The following is a 16,622-nucleotide window of genomic DNA, read 5'->3' as shown; positions in this document are numbered from 1 at the left end:
GCCTCCCAGGCTCAAGAGATCCTCTCACCTCAGCCTTCCAAGTAGCAGCACGCACATACCACCATGCTTGGCTATTTTCAAAATTTTTTGTAGAGAAAGGGGTCTTGCTATGTTGCCCAGTCTGGTCTCAAACTCTTCAGCTTAAGCCTGGAACTCCCACCTAGGCCTGCTGAATTGCTGGGATTATAGGCACAAGCCACCATGCCAGGCCTATATTGTATAAATCCTTTTTTTTTTTGAGACAGAGTTTCGCTCTTGTTACCCAGGCTGGAGTGCAATGGCACGATCTCGGCTCACCGCAACTTCCGCCTCCTGGGTTCAGGCAATTCTCCTGCCTCAGCCTCCTGAGTAGCTGGGATTACAGGCACGCGCCACCATGCCCAGCTAAGTTTTTTTTGTATTTTTAGTAGAGACGGGGTTTCACCCTATTGACCAGGATGGTCTCAATCTCTTGACCTCGTGATCCACCCGCCTTGGCCTCCCAAAGTGCTGGGATTACAGGTGTGAGCCACCGCGCCCGGCCTTATTGTATAAATCTTTACTTAAGTCAGAGAAAAATAAATTTAATTCATCTTCCCCATGAATGAGTATTTTAATGACTTTTATGATTCCTGATGATTTGTGTAGTTACTATAATCATTCAATCTTCATGCCTCAGTTAGCAGTTTTTTTTCATTTCTGGAGGCCATTTGGTTCTAATTTTGGAATGTTATTTTTTTGTCTGAAACTCAATATTCTTGACAAAAGTGATATAATTTTGAGATGAGTGATATTGTTTTTTTTTTTAATAGGTGCTTTCTGATAAGCGAAGCAAAGAAAGAGCAAGTAAGTCTCCCTGATAAAATCTTTTTTGTTTATGTATAAAATTTGTTTGGCGAGCTTTGCCTCATCCCTATAAATTTAAACATGCCATAAGTTCATAAGTGTCACTGAATCATTGATGCAAAGTTGATGGATACAGTTGATGTTAAATCAAAATATGACCTGCATTTTGAAAACTGGAAAAGTTCATTGAGTTTTCTGTAGTCCTCATGCAGCTGTGAGTTTATCTCCATTTTGTAAAGTTAGTTTTACACAGAAAGAATTGCTTTGCATAACCAGTCTTTATCTTGAAATGTATCTTATAGGTTAAGTAGGAAATAAATAAAAGATTGCACTTTACTGAAACATCTGCTTAGAAGGTAAGGCCTCTCAAAAATGAGGCATATATGAGGGTAGTGATTTATTTCTATGGCTTTCATATTTGGAAATGTTCTGTATAAATCCAAATAGTTGACAGTTTCATTTGTGGAATTTCTTATTTTAATGACTATATAAACTGACAGCTAACAACTCCTGAATCACCAATTCTTACCAACTCTTCAGCAGCATTGCGCACTCTTTGTTTGAGCAGTCATTATGGACATGACATTCTGAAATCTCCCTATCAGTCCTCACTTCATACGGTCCTTTACATACTTAAACATAGAAAGGAACCCCTTCAAAGCCCTTTGTGTCATTCTACCGTGCGGATTCTTCATGTCTTGTAGACAAGCAGTGTATTGCTAGACTTGAAAGTCAATACTTTTCTCTGAGTTTATATCTAAAGCCTGATTTTGAAATATCTTGTCAAATTATGCCTCTAAAAGCAATAGTCTGATGCTACCTTTATCTGCATTGGTGCCAGCATTAGTTCCATTTTTATATACTCATTTCTCTGTAATTTGTTGAGAACCAGTTTTAGTACATTATTCAGACACTCAAGATCTCTGCTTCACTTGTGCTTAGGATGAGCGTTGGATCTCTGAGACATAGTCATCTGCTCTTCTTCCAACTCCTGAGAAGATTTGCAAGGAGGCCTTTACATTGGGCCTCCAGGCAAAAATGAATGGCTAGAACTTTGTCAGGAAAATGTCTTTAGTGAGTGTGCTAGGCCCATCAGCTGTCCCACGAAACAACCAAACAGAATTTCTTCTTGCCATTCTGAGAAATGCCTGTAGCATCAAATGTGCATTATCTTTGTCTACAACAAAAATTTTATATTTGGGACTTCAACTATATATAACCCTTAACCACCTGGCAGCTTAGTGAGAAATAAGCACAGTCCTCTTTTAAAATCATATGAATGTGTCCAAATAGTAAATTATGACATAAGTAGAACCCTCTGTGCTTCGTCTCTCTTGTTGAAATTCCAACTTGAATTCAAGGAGTTGATACTGCTTTTACATCAGCAAAGAATGTACTTCACTCCAGAAATGACCAAAAAAGGGATCTACACTAATGAGCAGCCTGTGAAGCTTTTAGACAAACAATGTGTTTCCCCTGGAGATTTGATAACTAGAATATGAGGTCTATTTTCTTCATTTCATAAGCATATCCAACTTATTATAGCAAAAGAATATTTTTCACCATATGAAAGCGACAGTCAAGAAAGTAAGAAACAACCATAGTTAACTTCTGGGTAGAAATGACAAGTACTTTTCCAACAAATGAAATCTCTGTGAGGAAGTTCAGCCATGGGGACTCTGGTGTGGTATAGTAATCCTAGATTGGATGTGGAGCTTACCTGTCAGTCTTCAGGGGTCATGCATGAGAATTCAGTCTACTACAGCCTGAATATTTAGCTGCTTAACCGCTCTGTGTTCAGTGTTTCATTTTGGCAGGGGGAAAAAATTGAATAGGCAAGCAGGCCAGAAAATCTAGAAGACAGTCAAATCAATTTTCACATAAATATTTATGGAAAGTATTCTGGGAGTAGGAAATATTGGTGAAGGATGTCTGAGAACAATTTTTCTGAACATATAAATCGAAGAATTATGGAAGGCTAATTCCAATTTCCATGCAGGTATAAAACAGTCCATAAGTTTGGATTTTTCAATTTGAGTCATCTCCCTTTTTTTAACCTCATCTTTCAAATTAAATTATTAATAATTTAAACTTTTGATGCTCATTTCTTCCTGCTATTGTAAACTGTAAAATCAACTGCCCTCGTTCCTAATTTGGCTTTCCATCTTTGTTTCTTGATTGGAGTATCCAAGAGCTTTGCTCCATTTTAGCAGAGACGGAATATGGTAGTCAGACTGAAGGGACCCCTCCATATACACAGATGGAGGGTGGCACATGATGTAGCAGGAGGATGTGGCCCTGACCCCCTGTTGAGCCTTGTGAGGTGATTCCTGGTGATTCTTCATTGTGTTTTAAAACTGCCTGGGTTCACATTTTCCTCTGGTCTCCGTCAATGATAGGGGTTAATGTGAAACCCAAAACAAAAGAGATTCCAGCAGAAAAGTAGAGGCACAGTCAGGTGGACTAAAGGCCATTATTGCTTTCACTACGGGTTAAGAGAGAATGCCACTCTTTTCTAAGAAGTTGAAGCTGTCCGCTGGGACGAGATGTCAGCCTCGTGATGAAAGAAGCGTCTACTTTAGCAACAGTGGAATAATTTCTCCTTATGTCTGTTATGCTGTGGCCTTGGTTAGATAAAAATTCAAAATAGAAATCAATGTTATATATCATAATATAGTTTGCTTAATGGAATGAAAAATTATTTTTGAAGAGTAAATATATACATTGATATATGCGTATTATAAAATTAACCCAAGCCGTGATGGTTGACTTAATTTGTTTTTTCATTCATCTTCTCCTGGTATGTATTATCATTTCTTTACATTTGTAAATAGGAGACTAAAGCCAAATTGCAGTGTTGTTCACTATCAAGGATATTTGAATCTCACAGTGATGTACCATTCTTAGTGTGCAGCATACTGTTCATTTAATATTGTAAACGTTTTTTTCTTTGGTTTAGAAAACAGGCTGAAAACCTAAGGAAAATAAAATCACATCTGAAGAAATCACTTCTTACATTTTTTTTCTCTGAGTAATTTCAGTAGAGCAATAAGGACAACTCCTCTGAGAACAGTTTCAAAAGATGCTTCATGGACCTAGCTGTTCATCCTTCCACAAAGCTATCATTACTTCCTGCCTTCTCACCTTCATTGTGTTACGGCATTTTGTTATGGCACATTATCAAGAATACAAAGGATCTGTCAGGAACAGAATTTCGCAACAGTTAGAAGTATAGAGTATGTAGGAAATCAAAAGTACTAGCCAAATCCAATTACTGTGAAGAAAATCATGTACGATACAGAGCATACCTATCCCTCTGTTTCACTGGAATTTAATTGTAGTGACAAATATCTGAGCCCAAGAGATCTTTGGTACCCTTTATCAATCCCAAAATAAAATTAAAACTTCAATTTAGTTAATTAAGTGTCTGTTGAACATTAATATGTTCCTCGTACTGTGCAAGGCATTAGCAATACAAAGGTAAAGTGAGACAAAATTACCCCTCTTTCAAGAAGCTTGCCTAAATTAAATTCTCTCTCTAGATTTCTCCAGCGAAACCAGAGCCTTTCAAAAAGTAAATTTATAACTATTTAGTGAAATTCACAGTAATTCAGTAAGATTTTTAAATTGTGATTTCTATGGCTATGTATAGAGAGACAATTACCATTCTGTAGCAATACGGCCACATGAGACAAAAAGAAGGCACCAAAGTGTGCCAAGAAGACCTTAGTTTCATTCGATTTTAATTAGTGGGAATATCTATCTCAAAATGCAAGTGCCACATAAAGCTTAAGAGCTTTATAAATCTAGTTAAAATACAATCTTTCCCTCCATATTTGAGATGTATCAGCTTATTCCCTTGGACGTTATTCTGAGTACTTAGTTAAAACCCTTGCAAGCTGCCAACTTAAATACAGATAGGGAAAAGGAGAGTGTTTTCTATCCACCATTCCTACCTCTCACAGTGGAATTCATGGACTTCTTCTGGGCAAAGTTCCCCAAACATCAACTGAAGAGCCTTGAGTAGCAGGGAGTCAAGGCAGCTGAAACTGACAAATATGAAATTTATGTTTGACCTTAAGATTTCAGATGACTTTTGTATTGCTCTCCCTTAACCCAGCTTTCCTGTCTCCTTCTCTTGAAGCCTAAATGCCACCTGTTTTAAAAATCCTTCTCTGCTCACTCTAGCTAAAGAGGTTGACTCCTTCCCCCAACTAGTTTCTATGGCTCCAATCTGTTTCTTCAGAGAACTTGTAGTTACATTCCTTCTCCCTTCCAGCCCTCCCTCCCTCCCTCCCTCCCTTCCCTCTTCCTCCTTCCCTCCCTCCCTCTCTCCCTCTCCTCCCTCTCTCCCCCCTTCCCTCTTCCTTCCTCCCTCCCTCCCTTTCTTCCTTCCTTCCTTCCCCCTCCCTCCCTCCCTTTCTTTCTTCCTCCCTCCGTCCCTCCCTCCCTCCCTTCTTCCCTTCTTCCCTCCCTCCCTCCTTCCTTCCCTCCTTCCTTTCTTCTTCCCTCCCTTCCTTTCCAATAGGCTAAAAGGTCCATGTCTTGCTCACTATTTTATCCCTTGCTGCCAATAAACTGCTGCCATACAACAGGTGCTCAAAAGCATTTGCTGACTAAATGAACCCCTAAACAATAGCTTTTATATTAATAAAGTTAAGTGCTACCAAGGGAAGTATATGCAGCAGGAAGACCTTGTGTTTATCCTGTGGCTTTGTGGCACACTGCCAAATACCCCAGTTTGAAAAGAATAAATCCAAGATATTAATGGAATACAGATGGAAGGGAGAACATGGCATAGCAGGAGGATGTGACCCTGACCCACTGTTGACTCTGGCGAGGTGATTCCTGGTGATTCTTTCTTGTGTTTTAAAACTGCCTGATTTACATTTTCCTCTGGAACCCAGTGTAATAGAGATTGTTGCTGTTGTTGCGTCTAGAGAGTTTTCGAAGGAAGTGAGACCTGAATAAATTCTAACCAAAGACAAAGCAGTTCCTGGTTTCTCCCTTTTGAGGTCTTCCGAGAGATAGGAGTGGTTCTTCTAGAGGATGAGAGACCTTGAAAAGATGAGATTATGACCAGAAAGCAGAAAAGCAGAAAGCAATTACAATACTTGGTAGGAAATGTGTTGGCAACAGAAAAAGAATATTATCTTGTTAAAAGCATCCTTCTTTAGCATAATCAATAATTTCTTCAATCAGAAGCACTGAAGTATCAATTTATTTTGTTGTTCAAAGCCATTTGTTGTAAATAATAGACCTTTGCTGAAAAACATCCTTTTAATCTTCTCATTCGTTCCACGATTTGAAAGGAAAACAATAAAAATTGTCTATTCAGTAACATGATTTTATCTTATTGTCTGAGATTTAAAAATTGTCCATCCAATAACATGATTTTATCTTATTGTCTCTACTCTTATTTATGGCATATTGTTTTATTAAGTAATATAAATTTAATGGTGAAAATAAAGCATTATTTCATTTTTTAGATTCTATAGTATGCCCACATCTTCTAAATCGTTTTGAGATTAATGTTTATTTTTACTGTTCTTGAAATGGCAAGCTCTGTAAAAAGTACATTAAAGAAAATACAAACATTAAAAAGCAGCCATAATTTTTGCTTTTGAAAATGCCTTTTAAAGTATGTTATGTGCAAACATATAATCTTGAAAGTACTATTCGTACCCCATTACCTTCATTGTGATTTTCATATAGATATAGTACCATAGAAAATTTTAAGTCACCTATCATACTGACTGCAGTATTGCTACAGATAACTTTGAAATACATTAATCTCTAGCAACTAATTCAGTCTTTGGAAATGCTGGTAGATTTAAATGACTTCTTGTAGGCTTAGGTTGTTTTGAGAAATTGCACCTTAACCGCCCCCATTTTTCCTTGAGCACATTCTGCTCTTTTGTACCTTAGGGACTTGAAGACAAGGTGTTCCTTGACTTCCCCCAGGCATCCATGCAATTGTCCTTTTGAGAATGTGGACCCTTTCGTGAGGCACTGTTCTAACTTAGAGAGCTGAGAAGATGTTAAAAAAAGTTCACTCCACATAATTTTTCTAGAAATTAATTATTGAACACTATTTTATTAAATCCTGTTAATTTGTATTTCTAACTTTTTCTAACATCTTTTCTCTAAGAAGAAAAGAAAGATTCCAAAATTATTTTATAATATAGGCAATAGAGAAAAAATATTATCTTGTTAAAGAAATCTTTCTTTAGTATAATCAATAATTTCTTTAATCAGAAGCTCTGAAGTTTCCATTTATTTTGATACCAGCCAAAGCTCGTGAGTGACTGGGATTCCTCTCTTCTCCTCCCTCTCCCAGCATCAGAACCTTCCATCCAGAACTGTCCATACTGGAAATAAGGCACCAGCTCTCCTCTTTCACTTCCCAGACCTTAACCACCCCCATTTTTCCTTGAGCACATCCTGCTCTTTTGTACCTTAGGGACTTGAAGACAAGGTGTTCCTTGACTTCTCTACCTGGTTTACTCTGCTTCAGGTTCAGGGAGCCAGATCTGAGGCCAAGTCCTCTGCCGAATTTCCCTTAATCCCTAAGCAGAGTGCCAGTCACAAGATACTTCGTAATGGTTCCATCATTGCCCCTGTAGCATTCTGTCATTTCTATCGTAGCCCCTTGAGGGCAGGTTCAACAACTTATGTTCTTGGTATCCCTGGCTTACCACATGTTAGACCTTTGATATATTTTTTGAATGAATGAAATAATTATTTATATTTATGAAAACCCTGTGAGGTAAGCAGTGTAAATATTATCTTGATTTTACAGAAACTGAGGTTAATAGACTTTAAATGGTGTGTCAAATTTTGCACATCTATTCACTGGTAGACAAAAGCTAAGACCAAAACTTTAATAAAATAAAGTTTCCAGCGCTTTAGTATTGGGTATTGCTTATTGCTTTGCTTTTGTTGTTCAAAAACAATTTTCCCATGTTTTAATTTTAAGCCTGGTTATTTTCAAAGTCATATATTGCACAATAGTGCCATCTAATAGAAATACAATGTGAGCTACAAATGTGAGCCAAATATGTAATTTTAAATTATCCATAAGTTGTATTAATAAAAGAAACAGGTTTTTTTTATTGGTTAAAAAAATTGTAATAACATTTTATTTAGTCCAGTATCTCTAAAATATCATTTCAACATAAAATAAAAATTAAAATTATTGTGATTTTGTATTCTTTTTTATAATAAATATTAAAAATCTGGATTGTATTTTACATTTACAGCACATCTTATTTCAGACTAGCCATATTTTTTATTAAACAGTGTTTTATTGATGCATAATAGATATACACAGTTCCATGTTACATACATGTTATAATTTAATACAGTCATATAATTTGTAAAGAACAAATAAAAATAATTGGAATATCCACGAACTTAATTATTTGTCTTATCTCTATGCTAGCAATATCCAAATTGTTCTCTTCTAGCTATTTTGAAATAGAGAATAGATTATTGTAAACTGTAGCCACCCTACTAATCTAGAAGAGTAGATCTTATTTATTTCTTCTATCGAACTCTATATTTGTACCCATTAATCAACTTCTTTTTATCTTCACCTCCCTTCTATCCTTCGTGGCCTCTGGTAATAACCAATCTACTCTCTGTCTTCACAAGATCCACTTTTTTAGCTCCCACATGAGTGAGAACATGCAAAATTTGTATTTCTGTGCTTGGCTTATTTCACTTAAACTAATGACCTCCAGTTCCACCTAGGTTACTGCAAATGACAGGATTTTATTCTTTCTATGGCTGAATAATATCCCATATATAGGTACCACATTTCTTTATCCATTTATCCATTGATGGGCACGTAAGTTGATTCCATATTTTGGCTATGTGAATAGTGCTGCAAAAGCATGCTAGTAAAGATATCTTGTCAACATATTGATTTCCATTCTTTTGGATATATATCCAGTGGTGGAATTGATGGATCATATGGTAGCTGTATTTTTAGGTTTTTGAGGAACTTCCATGCTGTTCTCTGCAGTGTACTAATCTACGTTCCCACCAACCTTACACAAATTCTACTTTCTCCATGTCCTTGCCAGCATCTGTTACTGTTGCCTGTATTTAAAAAAATGTATTTTAATTTTAAATTTTAATTTTCGTGGGTACATAGTATGTGTCTATATTTATGAGGTACATGAGATATTTTGATACAGATGTGCAATGTGAAAAAAGCACATCATGGAGAATGGGGCATCCATCCCCTCAAGAATTTATCCTTTGAGTTACAGTCAAATTGCTCCTCTTTTAAAAATCTATGATTAAGTTATCATTGACTATAAATGTACAACTAAGTTATTATAGCACACGCTGTTGTGCTATCAAATAATAGGTCTCTTTATTCTTTCTATTTTTTGTATCCATTAATCATCCTCATTTCCTCCTCACTGCCAGCACCCTGCTACCCTTTCCAGCCTCTGATAACAATCCTTCTACTCTCTATGTCCATGAGTTCAATTGTTTTGATTGTTAGATTCCACAAGTAAGTGCGAACATGGAATGTTTGTCTTTCTGTGCCTGGCTTATTTCACTTTAACATAATGATCTCCAGTTCCATCCATGTCGTTGCAAATGGAAGGATCTCATTCCTTTTTATGTTATGGCTGAATAGTCCTCCACTGTGTGTATATACCACATTTTCTTTATCCATCCATCTGTTGATGGACACTCGGGTTGCTCCCAAATTTTAGCTATTGTAAACAGTGCTGCAACAGACATAGGAGTGCATGTATCTCTTTGACATACTGATTTCCTTTCTTGTGGGTTTATACCCAGCAGTGGGATTGCTGTTTCATATGGTAGTTCAATTTTTAGTTTTTTGCGAAACTTCCACATCTTTCTCCTTCATGATTGTGCTCATTTACATTCTGACCAGCAGTACACAAGGGTTCTCTTTTCTCCACATTCACGCCAGCATTCGTTATTGCCTGTGTTTTGGATATAAGCCATTTTAACTAGGGTGAGATGATATCTTATTGTAGTTTTGATTTGCATTTCTCTGATGAGCAATGAGGTTGAGTGCCTTTTCATATGTCTGCTTTGCCATTTGTATGTCTCCTTTTGAGAAATGTATTCAGATCTTTTGCATATTTTTTTGATCAGGTTATTCAATTTTTTCCTATAGAGTTGTTTGGGCTCCTGTAATAAGCTCCTAATAATTATATATTCTCATTAGTAATCCCTTATCTAAGGGACAGTTTGCAAGTATTTTCTCCCATTCTGTGGTTTGTCTCTTCACTTTGTTAATTGTATCCTTTGCTGAGCAGAAACTTTTTAACTGATGTGTTGCCTGTTTTTTTGATAAAAGACATTTTAATTGGAATGAGATGATAACTTCTTGTGTTTTTAAATTTTCGCCTCTCTGATGATTTGCGATGTTGAGCATTTTTTCATGTGTCTATTGGCCATTTGTATGTCTTCTTTTGAGATCACGTCTTTTGTCTGTTTTTTAATTGGGATTTTCACTGATGTTGATTTTTTTGAGTTCCTTTTATATTTTTAATAGTAACGTCTTATTAGATACATAGTTTGCCAATGTATTCTCTCATTCTGTGTGTGGTCTTTTGGCTCTGTTGTTTCCTTTGCTGTGCACAAACTTCTGAATTTGGCGTAATCTCATTTCTATATTTGTTTTGTTGCCCATGCTTTTGAGGTTTAAGCCAAAAAATCCTTGCATATACCGATGTCATGAAGATTTCCTTTATGTTTTCTTCTAGCAGTTCTGTTGTTTTGAGTCTTTTATTTAAGTCTTTCATCCACATTGTCATTTTTTGCATATAATGATAGATAAGGGTCTAGTTTTATTCTTCTGCATGTGTATGTCCAGTTTTCCTAGAACCATTCATTGAAGAGGGTATCTTTCCTCATTGTACGTTCCTAGTGCCTTTGTCAAAGCAGAATTGGCTGTAAATGTATGGATTTATATCTGAGTTCTCTATTCTGTTCCATTAGTCTATGTGCTATTTTTATGTTACAGACTAGCCACATTTCTAATGCTCAATAGTTATATATAACTACTGGCTACCAGTCTGAACAGTACAAGTTGTTGTTTCTTGTGATAAATATTATGGTGTGAATTAATTTTAATTTGAAAAAAGGAGAATATTTTTGTGGCATGGCTCATGAAAACTGGTATGCCACCATGTGGGTTATATTATCTTTCCCTCCTTAAATCCTCTTGACTTAAAATATTTATAGGGATTATTGGTTTCCTTAATTGATTTATTGAAAGCACTCCTACCTCCCTCTGTAATCCAAAATATTATTTTTATGTTTCCTGTTTGTTAATACAAAAGTGACTAACCTTATTCTTTTTGGAGGCAGAAAACATGGGCATTTGGCATAGAGAGGCCTGAGTTTGAGTCTAGGTTCCCGTCACTTGACTAGCCTTGTGATCAAGAGCAAGTCACCAGTCTGTTTAAGCCTCATTTTCCTCATCTACTAATATGGATAACAACATACCTATTTAGCATAATTATTATTAGTGTTAAATGAGATAATAATAAACGGAAACTTAAGTTCGATGCCTGCAGATGATCAATACATAATAGCTATTTCTCACACTGTTATTATTGATCATTAGTTCTATACAGAGCTGTCATAACCATCTCTACCTAACTTATATTTATTGAGTACCCAAATCATGCATGATAAAGCATTTTAATGGTGAATACAGTCTCATAAACTTAGAATAAAAGGAGAAGCCAAGGTGTTCTAACTGTATCTAAAATGGCAAAACCATTCTTTATATGTAATCTTGAGTAAAACACATTCCATTGTCTCAGAAATAAAATGTGAAGAGTGTTTTGTTACAATAACAGGAGTACTGTGACCCCTTAATACAACACATATTTCATAGAATTTTAAAACAAGTAAGTACACTGTTTACTCTCCTGAAAGGAAATTTACAGAGAGCAAATACAAATATTTTCAAAAACCAATGTAATAAATACAAAGAAAAATAATTTATAATTAAATGATAATGTAGTTAGTGTATAATACTCAGCTTGACCACATTAGAAGATATAATGAACTAGCCCATTGCCTATAATGAATACTTTCGGATTTTAAAAAGTAAGAATATGAGCAGCTATTTGGCGGAAGAGTTACAGGTAAGTGGATGAGTGGAGATAAGGGTGGACTTAGAATGAAACCAGGGTTGAGTTGAGTAATAACAGGCCGACTCGTAAGTGCGTGATAGAAGAGAGAATAAAATAACCTTAATTAAAGTCAAGATTAGATGCTAAGGCAAGTTGTCACTGTCAATGTGGAGAAAATGAGAAAGTCTGATATTCTTGCAAATGAGCTGGGCTTTATTTATGTATGATGTCACAATAATTAACTTCATGTGTTATAAAATCAGACAGGGTAGAAACAAAGCATCACCAAAATATATACGCATCCTTGAAATTCCAGCGCATGCCAGTGCCTAAGGTTAGTCTCATATGTAAAGACATTAGAGCTCATTTTCTTCCATAGGCAACAAAAAATTAAGGATAGATTAGGAAACGAAACCTTTACCGAAGGAAGCTCTGGAGAAATTGTGCAATTTATGGAGGTAGTATTGAAAAGCCTAGACAACCCACAAATAAATAAATGGCTTAAACATTGATGATCAGAGTCAACATTTAAAAATAATAGCCAAATGAGAATATATTTATATTTGGACACAGTAAAAACAACAATTATAGTAATTACAAATGCAGGTTGCTTCTTATGTCTTTAACCGGTAGTCCCAATACCATGAATGACGTCATCCTTAGTGACATGTTCTGTGATGGTGAAAAACTCTTCACAAAATCATGAGCAAACTTCACAGTCTTCCCACCATTTCCATGTTAGCGTCATTGCTGGAAAATTGAGTGTGTATTAAAACCACGTAAAAGCTGCTTTCTGTCTGTGTGTAAAATAGAATTAGGGTCTAGTCTCAGAGAAGCTCACGTAATAACTAATGTGGCAGTAGATTTAGCAACCATGTAGAATGCAGACAAAGTCTTCACCGTCTAGTCCTGGTTTTCAGGATTGTCAGAATATTTTCTCACAACTGCCCATGAAGTTATAGTGGAAGATCCCAATCATTACAATAAACAAAAATGTCCCTCCTCATTTTTTCCCCAAATGCACATATTTTAGAAGATGTAGCATCTTTCTTGAGAACCATTGCCTTAAAAAGAGCACCAAGGCCCTTCAGGGCACCAATGTAGCAGCTTGACTTAGGGTTGGGGTCCCTCCTGGGATGGGGCTGAGCACACATTTGCTACCTGTTCCTTCAACTATGTGGTGCCTACCTTGGCATGCCAGGTCTGACAGTTTCTAGGCACTTCAAATGCTTGCTGGACACCATGCTTGTTGGTAGCTTTGAAAGAATCTCTTTCCAAGTAGGAAGCAGAGGCAAGGCATTCATGATGCCTTCTCGACTTGTGAAAGAAGGCACCATGAAATAAACGCATTATACACCATTTAAATGGTTTTCCTTTTCACTGAGCTCTTGCATAAAGTGAGACTACAATTTTTGTTCATCTTCTCAGAGATTTAATTAGATTTAAAACCTTCTAGTATGTATTCTTGGCACCAACATTCACACCAAAATCAGTCTATCATTGGGTAACAATCAGCAGCTCAAATTAAACTTTCAGACACAGAATAAGTTTTAATTAACTTTTTAAAGTCATCTTTTAATTGTGGAAGCAAATCACTTTCTACTGGAAAAATTACCAAAGGCCAGCTTGTCAGACTGTGTCTATTTTCAGTAACATTGCAAGTTTTTCAAAGGTAGAGTTGAGTTGCCTAGTAAGGTACAAGGTGAACTGGACTTCTACATGTAAGCATACATCCATATCACTACTGCTATGTCCTTTTTTTTTTTTTTTGATGAGCAATTCCATGGCTCCTCATCACCCATAGAATGATATCCAGAAAAAATCTGTCTGGCCATTAAAGATTCTAAAAAGCACAATTGCCAGTCACTGCCCCCGGATGCTACCAGAGAAACCTTACCTTGCTTCCTCCACCGGATGCCTGAGCTTCCCTTCTCAAAGGTGTGGCTCAAGCCAGACACAGGAAACTTTGGGCTTGCAATTGAACCCCTACTTGGTCACTTTAAATGATTTCACTTTCAGGATTTCTTTTTTTCATAACTACAAAGCAGAGGGCAATAATGTGCACAGAATGCTTAGCACGGACCCTGGTGCACAATAGTTTTCAAAGTACTAGTTCATTTCTCATTCCTCTTAAGGTCCTCATCTTACAGTCCTGAAAAGCACTGTCCTTGAGACCAGCCGCAATTCCATCTCTGTAAAAATTTCCCTGAAGATCTCAGCTGGAAGTAATCATTCATTTATTAGATGGAGATACTGGCGAGAGAGGGTAAGTAGCTCAGAGCTTCATAATGGGTAATGAAAGAGCACATTTCAACTTAGGTGGTCTGGCTCTGAGTCTGAGGTGTTTGTTTTTTGGTTGTTTTGGTTTAACAGGTTTTTTTAAAACAGCATTATCATAGTTCACATACCATCCAATTCATCCATCTAAAATGTATAAATCAATAATTTTTAGTCTATTCACAGACTTTTGCTGCCATTGCCATAATCAATATTAGAACATTCTCAGCAGGACAAGAAAGCAATCCCTCACCCATTAGCAGTCAATCCCATTTCCCCCTCAATCTTCCCACCCAGTCCCTGAAAACCACGAATCTACTTTGTGTCCCTACGGATTTGCCTATTCTGGACATTTTGTGTAAATCGTATCTTATAGTATGTGGTCTTCACAACTGGCTTCTCTCTCAGCATAACATTTTCAAGGCTCATTCTTGTTGCAGTATGGATCTGTCCTTTTTTCTTTTTATCTGGGAATAATATTCCATTGTGTGGATATACTACATTGAGATTGTCTGTTCATCAGTTTGTGGACATTTGAGTTGTTCCCACTTTTGGCTACTGTGAATAATGCCACTATGAACATTCATTTCCTGGTTTTTGTGTGGATGTGTTTCTGTTTCTTGTGAATATATACTTGGATTGCTGGGCCCTATGATAATTCTGTGTTTAATCTTTTGAAGGGGAAGCCAAACTATTTCCAGAGGGGCTGCACCAGTTTAAATTCCCACCAGCAATGTATGTTTGCTCCAATTTCTCTACATCCTCACCAACACTTGTTATTATTTGTCTTTTTGCTTGTAGCCAACCCCATGGACATGAAATTATTATTTCATTGTGGTTTCTAATGACTAATGATGTCACGCATCTTTTTGTGTGCCTATTAGTTACTTTTGTATCATCCTTGAAAAAATATCTGTTCAATTCCTCTTTTATGGTCACTTTTAAAAGCCCATTTTAAAATTGAGTTATTCGTCTTTTTAAAATGTTAAAGTATAGCAGTTCTTTATATAGTCTTGTATGCAATTCCCTATTAGATATACTATGATTTGCAAATACATTCTTCCATTCTTAGGGTTGTCTTTTAACTTCTTTGATGATGTCTTTTAGAGTACAAATTTTTAAGTTTTTGATAAATTCCAATTTATTTTTCTTTTCTCTTGTTGCTTATATTTTTTAGATCATGTCTAAGAAGGCTTTGCCTAACTAAACTCAAGATCATAGAGATTGATTCCCATGTTTTCTTCTAAGAATCTTGTAGTTTTAGCATTTACATTGAAGTCTGAAGTCCACTTGGAATTAATTTTTGTGTATGGTCTAGAGAAGGAGTCTGACTAATCTTTGCATGTGAATATCTAGTTCCAGAATCACTTGAAAATACTGTCTTCCCCCTACTGAACTGACACTCTTGTTGAAAACTAACTTGTATTTTTAATGTAAAAAGAGCCTGTGTTCTTGTCACTTCTACTCCTTGTTCATCAGAAACTACAGACTACATACTCACCAACTACATTTTCGTCCTCAATCACACTATGCTCTTCTATACTTCCTTTTATTTCTGCACACTTCCAGTTCCTTATCTTATTTTCCTGCCAAACTCCGACTCAATCTTACCACCCTGATGACTAGTTCAAATGGAATCTAGTCTTTGTGGCTTTACCACCAGCACATTATATAGTTTTGAAAATGTTTGACTTTTCTTACTAGATTGTTATGTAGTGATTGATAGCTCCTCTGCTTTTTCTATTCTTTTTAATTTTCCCATTTTCTTTCTTCAAACACCTGGCATAGTATCTAGCATATAGTATACACTATGGATATATATCTGTTGAACTGAATTAATGAAAATGGCCTTGGCTAGGAGTTTCAGGGCCTATAAGAAATTCAGAAAGATCTTAAAGAAATCAAGAATTCGATAAATGTGAAAGGCAATACAAATGAAAACTGCAACTCACAGCAAAAACATGATTATTTTCTTATTCTTCTGATAAATTTCCTGGAGATTTATCATTGCTATAGCACGGTTAAGAGCAGAGAAAGCTAGTGAAAATTTTACAGGCTGATAAAGTGTTATGTGTGCTAATGCACTTTTCTAATGCACCTTACAGATTGCGTTAGTTAGAATATTTTTAAATTAATTTTCCTAATGACTATGTCTTGCTTAGTTTTTATAGCTTATTTAAAGAAGATTAAGGATATTTTAGTTGTAAATCCACAGCCACCTTGAATGTATAAGCTTTTGGCCTTTATTTTTAAAACTGATTTATAAAAGTGTTTATGAAACCAACGTTACCCACAACTGTCTAAAACTGAGGTGTGCAGCAAAGGACAGAAGATAAAAATGCAATCAGAGGAAGACACTTTTTCACAGCCTGA

At 36.1% G+C, this 16,622-nt stretch overlaps 1 protein-coding gene across 11 annotated transcripts in view; it reads left to right on the top strand.

Annotated features, from left to right (window-relative positions):
• The window catches only part of STARD13 (StAR related lipid transfer domain containing 13), a 554,175-nt gene that overhangs the window by 224,620 nt on the left and 312,933 nt on the right, over positions 1–16,622 (top strand). For 7 of the 11 annotated variants that reach the window (XM_008998115.5, XM_035302457.3, XM_078375284.1 and 4 more), the window contains one exon: positions 792–825. The exons of the other annotated variants lie outside the window; for them this stretch is intronic. In XM_008998115.5, coding sequence (XP_008996363.1) covers positions 792–825 — 34 coding nt within the window. The remainder of the gene's footprint in view (positions 1–791; positions 826–16,622) is intronic. 11 annotated transcript variants of the gene reach the window in all.

Source organism: Callithrix jacchus, chromosome 5 (assembly GCF_049354715.1).
Source record: "Callithrix jacchus isolate 240 chromosome 5, calJac240_pri, whole genome shotgun sequence".
Classification (NCBI taxonomy): Eukaryota; Metazoa; Chordata; class Mammalia; order Primates; family Cebidae; genus Callithrix; species Callithrix jacchus.
The sequence above is the reverse complement of the archived record's forward strand: the minus strand, read 5'-3'. Positions and strand labels throughout refer to the sequence as shown.